Source organism: Triticum aestivum, chromosome 1A (genome assembly GCF_018294505.1).
Source record: "Triticum aestivum cultivar Chinese Spring chromosome 1A, IWGSC CS RefSeq v2.1, whole genome shotgun sequence".
Taxonomy (NCBI): Eukaryota; Viridiplantae; Streptophyta; class Magnoliopsida; order Poales; family Poaceae; genus Triticum; species Triticum aestivum.
This window is the reverse complement of record NC_057794.1, coordinates 504,149,871-504,157,161: the sequence shown is the minus strand read 5'-3', so window position 1 is coordinate 504,157,161 and position 7,291 is coordinate 504,149,871. Positions and strand designations below refer to the sequence as shown.

Below are 7,291 nucleotides of genomic sequence, written 5' to 3'. Positions count from 1 at the left end.
CAATCCTAGATTGTATCGAATGCATGGTTCTCATACCTGAATACTCCCTCCGTCCCAAAATAAGTGTCTTGAGCTTAGTACAAATTTGTACTAGAGCTAGTACAAAGTTGACACTTATTTTGGGACGGAGGGAGTACATGACAATGCAACTTAAGTTACCGCACCTAGTGACAAAACAAACCATATACTAGAACTGATTATAGTGTTATCTTTATAACATGTAAAAGAATCTTAGCAATACGTCGCCAGGTGAAAATTGATCAGGCAAATATTCACCCAACCATGCAACAAAACGATGCATAATCACACAATATGAAAAGCTAAAAGAGGCAACTATTGAATATAGTTTACAGTAAGCTCATTATATATAGATGATAACCACCAGATGATACCCACCGAAATGATACCAATGTGCAGTACATTTTTACCTAGGCTACTGGAACAAATAAATACGGAATGCGCGAGAGAAACAAAAACGCAAAAATAAATAACAGGGTAATATAAGTGTTCCTTCTAACCCTCCAGAAGGAGGTTCAAATGCAAGTATTTCCTAGATCAACAAATTGCCTTGGTTTGCTCCTCAGATCCAACTAAAGTTAAAAAGATAAACCAGAACCGGCATCCACCTCCTTGAAAGCAACTGTAGACCAAACTATAGTCTTTGCACTTTGCACCAGATTCCCTGTCCAGCACACATCATAATTAGGATAAGGAAGATGCATAGTGAGCAAACGATCACAATTTCGAGTACTTTCATGTTTCTATCTATGAAAACATTACTTATTCTGACAGAAAGCATGTACCAGATCTATATGATATGATAGTCTACACCATGAAAAGTAGAAGGACAGCAACTTAATTGTGCAAAAGCATCCCCATTGATCTTTACAATTTAACTACTTAAACAAGAGTGGGCAAAGTACATCGCGATTTTCATACTGCCAATGAATCATACATTTCTTCGATTTTTATTCCTCTACCATGGCAAATCAAGAAAAATAACAAGCCTAGCCTGCATGCAGTAGAAAACGAAAGATCACTCAAATGGATTTTAGAACCAACCAATGTGGGCATGCCCGGATCCGATCTGGAGCTCTATGCCTGGTTCTCGCTCTTGCGATCACTGTGGCTATCGCGCTCCTGCAACAGGGAGCCAGCCTCCTCATCGGCCTGCGCGGACTTCTTCTGCGCCTCCTTTGCCTTGAGCGCCTGCAGCTTGATATGGTTGTAGTAGCCAACACCCAAGAAGGCGATGCCGTAGCCGAAGAGGTTGATGGGGGTGACCGTGTCCCGGATCACGGACCAGGAGAAGGCAATCAAGAGCCAGTCCTTGACCACTCCCGCGACATTCATGGTGAGCGCGGAGGTCTTGCCAACGAGCAGGAAGACCGCAAGGTTGAGCGCAAAGGCGCAGAGCGAGTTTGTGCCGAAGATGAAGAAGTCGGGCTGGAAGGTGCCGACGGCGCGCAGCCTGGGCAGCTCGACGAAGATCCAGGGCACGAGCAGGAAGCAGAGGCAGCAGGGCGCGACGTAGTAGAGCGAGGTGATGGGGTTGAGCGAGATGCCCTTGGAGGTGAGCAGGATCTGGATGAGCACGAGGCGGGTGGCCTCGAAGGCGACGGCGGCGAGCTGGAGCGCGACGCCGCGGAGGTCGAACCTGGCCTCGCCGTAGGCGGCGATGGCGACGCCGAAGGAGATGGAGAGCATGTTGAGCATGGAGGAGGAGCGGAAGGTCTCCTTCTTGAAGAGGACGCCGATGGAGTAGACGGCGACGGGCATGAGCGCCTTGAGCATCTGGATGAAGGAGACGGAGAGGTAGATGTAGGCCGAGTTGGAGAACCAGAGCGACATGGCGTAGAGCGCGCCGATGGGCACGACGGAGGAGGTGTAGAGCTGCGGCGTCATGGGCGGGGAGGAGGGCGGCTCGACGACCCGCAGGACGCGGACGAGCCCCACGGCGAGCGAGGAGCAGAAGCTCATGTGCACCATGGTGAGCGAGATGGGGAAGGGCCAGTTGTACATCTTGGGGTCGAGGATGTACTTGTTGTAGACGATGACGGCGAAGGAGAGGAAGATCCACACCGCCACGTAGCAGTAGGACAGCAGCACCTTCCGCATCACCGACTCCGACAAGCCGCCGGCGCCCCCGCCGCCGGCCATCGCTCCCTCCTTCGCCTTCGCCTTCGCCTGCGCCGCCGCCGCCGCGCGGATCTGGATCCGGGTGGGCGGTGGCCGGGTGCGTGCGTGCGCGCCGCGGTGGGGAGGGGGGGGGGGGGGGTGGACTTGCTCGGGGAGCGGAGGCGGATCTGAGGATTGGGGGCTGGGGAGGGACACGGGCTGGGGCTGGCGGTGGGGGTGGGTTAAGGTTGAGTTGCGGGGGGTTTAGGTGAGGGGAGGGGAGGGGATGGGTGCTTGGACTGGGCGCGCTGGCCACGTGGAGAATGCGATTGCTTTCCTTTTCTTTCTTTCTCTCTTTCTTCCGCTGGGGAGCTCCCGCTTTGACTCGTCTTTGCTCCGGCTGGATTCCCACCTCTCTTTCTTTTTTTCTTCTCTTTTCGGGCCGGTAAATCCGGCCGCTGTGACGTTGACGCGGTGGTTTAAAAAGTGCCACCGTTTTGTACTGTCATGGGTAACTCCATGTGTGGGTGGCGCGTTTCTACGCCTCCAGCGCCTCTTTTTCCCTGCGAAAATACGTATCCAAGTTACATCACCTACCGTTGAGTGACATGGTCAATGAGCCGCGTGTGTGACATGGATAGGTTGTGGTAAAAAAAATCAGAAAATAGTTGGTGTCATGGGGTGGCAATGGCATGGTTCTTACATCGATTTTCACCGTCTCGTGGCACGAAGTTTCACCTATTGACACGCAAAAACACTGAAAGAAAGAAAATAAGCGGGTTGACCGACTTAAGAGCTTGCCTCACGATTTGCGCCCTGGGCAGTAAAGTTTATCTTAGTGGTTCGGCAGGCTGTCTTGTGTCCATCTTGCCCTTATCATTTTCCATTCCAACCAAAAATGGAAAGGGTTTTAAATTTTAATAGTACTCCCTCCGTTTCCTTATATAGTGCGTATAGTTCTCAGCTCATATACCAATGAGTGAGGTGGAGGGTGTACTTTGGACGATAATACCCATGTCCTTCCATCCGGTCTCAAAGAGTACTAGTACATCTTTTTCTCTCCCCGTCTCGTTTCTCTCCATCTCTGCTTGGAGCAATGTCACAAATAAATTTAGATAGCTGGATCGAACTCACACAACTAGTGCGTTGATTTATTTGCAGAACAGAGGACGAACTGGGCAATAGGGATGAAAACGGAGCGGAAACGGACGGAACTGAGTGCTATTATATTTGTTTTCATAATTTTTTGCAGAAGCGAAAACGAATACAGAAACCCCGAAAATGAACACGGAAACAGATATTACTGGAAACAGACACGGAGCGAATACAAAGCAGATACGGAAACAGAAATGGGCATTGATCGGAACTTAAAAACCCCTTGAATCATAGAAAAATACATAAAAAAATTAATGAGTTGTTAACATGGCTACAAAATAATATCATTATGTTAGCAAATTAGCGTAGTATTGTAGTAGTACCGAACAATTGCGTATAGGGTCAAGCTAAGTACATGTGTGGTAGTAGACATTGGGCCTTAGATCCATTCTACTAAATCTGTCATTGTGTTCTCTTTGGTGGTTGGGCTACAAAGCAGCTATTGGTCTATAGTGAAAACAGAAATTCCATATTCACGGAAACAGAAAGTTCCATTTCCATGCATGTTCCAGCGGAAAACACCGTTCTGTTTTTGTTTCCATTTCCGCATAAAAATTTCCATTTCTACTTTCGTTTTGCAAATTTCCATTTCCGTTTTCATATCTCCTCTTCGTTTTCATTTTTCCTCCGGAAAAACGGAAAGTTTCCACTCCATTTTCATCCCTACTGGGCAGGCACATACTGAGCTGAGCGTTCACTAAGACTTGGAGAAGGAGCGGCCACCGCGAGCGTGTACTCACCGGTCGAAGTGGCAGCGAGCTGTAGCGGCTTGGTCTCGCCGTTGGTGTGTCCTGACGACTTGGTCTCGCCGGCCGTGGTGAACGAGCAGACACCGGCCGTGGATGCATCCTCCAGTCCTCAAACAGCGGTGTCGCCGCCAGAAAAGGTGCCGGTCCGTGTCCAAGAACTCGCCCAGACTCGTCGGCGGCTCCATTGGCGTCGTCGCGGCAAAGCCATTACCAGCTTCCACCCTGCCGCCGTCCCCTCCTTCGGCATCCGCCCGCGTAGGCCCTCCCTCTCCTACTGGCACCATCGGCGCCCTCGCCAACCGCCGGTGCTCACCACCTTCGAGCGCCGACACGCCCATCAGTGTCCCAACGCCGGGCTCCGGTTCGGAAAGAAAGACTCCGCCGGGGGATGGCGTGCATCAGGCAAGGAGATCAGGGATCTTTCGTTCGATTTGGTTCGAACGAGCGAACGAAGAAAGGGGAGCTATGCGGGAGGAAGAGGATAAAGGCAAGGGTTATTTTCGTCCAAAGGAGGGTGGGGGCAGCTAATACGCACTACAATTCGGAATTTTTCCAAAAAGCTTATGCGCACTACATAAGGGAACGGAGGGAGTATGTGATTTGTTGATGGGGATGGTGTCTTTGTTGGCGATTGAATGTTTGAAGTTAAGGCCGGAAATTTTGTTACTATTAATTGGTTGCTTGATCCTAGGACAGGGTAGCTCGAAAATTAACCTTCCCAGTTTCAAACGAATGGAAAGGATTTAATGACTTTTGACGTCTCATGTGCTAAATTTAAGTGGGTTGTTACGTATCGGCCGGCGGATCTTTATAAAATATCAGATCTAGCAAAATCGAGCGGCTGGACATCTTCCCCTACTTTGCAACTGAGGTATGTTGCAGAAACATTTCTAAGAGAGACTGTGTTGTGGATATATTTTTTGCAACATAGGTTGTGTTGCGGGATTGTTTTTATTTTTCAACATAGGTCGTGTTGCGGATTTTTTTCCCATTTTTGTTTTCACTTTTTTGCAACAGAGATATTCTTGCAGAAAAACTTTGTAACTGAGATGATGTTGCATTTTTTGTTTGTCATTACCTTTATATGGTGTTACGGAATAATTTTTTGCAACATAATCGATGTTGAAGAAATCTTTCTTGCAACAAATTGATTGTTGCAAAAAAATTGCCATTGTTGTTCACCACGATCTCCTGCCGGACGGCGACGAGGGGGAGAGGAGCCACCCGTCCCCGCCATCGTGCCGCTGTTGGCGTGCGCCTGCAGGAAGGAGTGGAGCCGCCCATCCCCGCCATCGCTGCCACCAACCGCAAGGTCATCCAGTCCCGACCGTTGCCAAACCTTGTCGCTGGTCGCGTCGGCCGGCTAGCTCACATGCCCCCCCATGAGCACTTGGTGTTGAAAGTCACTAGCTGCTGCATGCATCTACCTCCACGGGTGCTCTTCATCCTAGGCGTGCTTGGTGCTCTCCATCCTAGGCGTGCATGATGGAGGACGTTGAATGGGTTAGGGAAGCAGAGAAGATGTAAGGTAAAAGAGATCTCGATGAGAGTCCTTGGGGAGAAGATAAGGTAGCGGTGTGTGGGATGACTGGGACATGCGTCGTCCGTAGGAGGCGACGGGTGCATTGGAAAAATCAGCCGGTTGAAGGAAATCTTTTCCCTAAATTTAACCTTATCTATTGATACTCCGGTCTAGGAATCTAACTACACAAAATTCATATTTACGCACACAATCGATGTTAACAAGCTTAAAATTAGCCAGCGGTACATATTAAAGTATATCGATCTCACGTGGAAGAGTAACTTTATTATGCTTGCTTTATATATATTTTATACTAATGTATCGTGTTGTGTGATACTCCGGTCTAGGAATCTAACTACACAAAATTCATATTTACGCACACAATCGATGTTAACAAGCTTAAAATTAGCCAGCGGTACATATTAAAGTAGATCGATCTCACGTGGAAGAGTAACTTTATTATGCTTGCTTTATATATATTTTATACTAATGTATCGTGTTGCTACTCAATAACACGTTATATAATTTTTATACTAATGCATCATCTTGGGCAAGACCTCGATGTGTTGTGTGATACTCCGGTCTAGAAATCTAACTACACAAAATTCATATTTATGCACACAATCGATGTTAACAAGCTTAAAATTAGCCAGCGGTACATATTAAAGTATATCGATCTCACGTGGAAGAGTAACTTTATTATGCTTGCTTTATATATATTTTATACTAATGTATCGTGTTGCTACTCAATAACACGTTATATAATTTTTATACTAATGCATCATCTTGCTACTCTATAATTGTAACGCCCGGATAATTAAGCTACAGTAAAACTCTTCTAATGATGCCATGTCATCCTTGATTATTGTTGCTAAACTTTCGTTAGTTTAAACCGATTCAAAAATCAATTCAAAAAAATGGCAAACAACAAAAGTTTTCAAAAATTAAAACAAAAAAAATGGCCCGCGCCCCTGGTGCTGCTCCCCTGCCTCCCTGCCGCCGCAGTGGCCGCGCCCCTCCCGCTGCCTCCTCTGCTGCGCTCGCCGGCGCCGTCCCGCCCCGCCTCTGCCGCTGCTTGTCGTCGCCTCCATGCCGCCAGGCCGCGCCACCCGGACCTCGCCACCGCCACCCTGCTTTCCCCCACCCCCGCTGCTGCAGCACGCCTTGCGCACGCCTTCCTCATCGGCGCCTCCTGTCGGACGGATCCCGACGAGCCCTCGCGCTCTGGCCGCGGCCACGGCCACCGGCGCCAAGCCGAGCGCCCGCACCTTCGCCCGCTGCCCCGCAGCGCCCTATCGGGCTGGCGCTCATCGCTCGATCCGCCCAACGCCCGTGCGCCCGTTTGCCCGCTAGGCCTCTGGGCCACTCCACATGGGCCCCACGCCCTGGGACGTAAAAAAATAATAATTAATTAATTATTCTTAATTAATTAATTAAAGAATTAATTAAACTAATTAATCCTGATTAGATTAACCAAATAACTAACTAAACTAACTAAAATGTTAGAGTAGACTAAAACAGTCAATGACAGGGGGTCCCACCCCCGTTGACCAATCAATTGACTGGTCAACTGGGTCCCTCTGGCCCACCTATTAGCCACTGGGTACACTTTCGTGTACACTGTGCTGGGTGCGCCTAGCAATTTAGCAGTTATTTTCGAATTAAAAATAATTTCAGAATAAAAATAAAATCTTTAGAAAATCATATCTTTTAATCTGTAACTCGGATTAAATTATTTTCAACATGA

At 48.4% G+C, this 7,291-nt stretch overlaps 2 protein-coding genes across 2 annotated transcripts; both read right to left on the bottom strand.

Annotated features, from left to right (window-relative positions):
* Nucleotides 1–336: 336 nt before the first annotated feature.
* On the bottom strand, nt 337–2,286 carry LOC123060806 (probable sugar phosphate/phosphate translocator At2g25520). The gene is made up of 2 exons (XM_044483652.1): nt 1,063–2,286; nt 337–682 (listed from the first exon to the last, which is right to left on the bottom strand). The coding sequence occupies exon 1, from the start codon at nt 2,158–2,160 to the stop codon at nt 1,096–1,098; it is 1,065 nt and encodes a 354-aa protein (XP_044339587.1). The 5' UTR covers nt 2,161–2,286; the 3' UTR covers nt 337–682; nt 1,063–1,095.
* A 133-nt stretch (nt 2,287–2,419) lies between these two features.
* LOC123060817 (uncharacterized) lies at nt 2,420–4,584 on the bottom strand. Its single transcript, XM_044483663.1, has 2 exons — nt 4,014–4,584; nt 2,420–2,681 (listed from the first exon to the last, which is right to left on the bottom strand). The coding sequence occupies exons 1-2, from the start codon at nt 4,358–4,360 to the stop codon at nt 2,657–2,659; spliced, it is 372 nt and encodes a 123-aa protein (XP_044339598.1). The 5' UTR covers nt 4,361–4,584; the 3' UTR covers nt 2,420–2,656.
* Between the last annotated feature and the right edge of the window lie 2,707 nt (nt 4,585–7,291).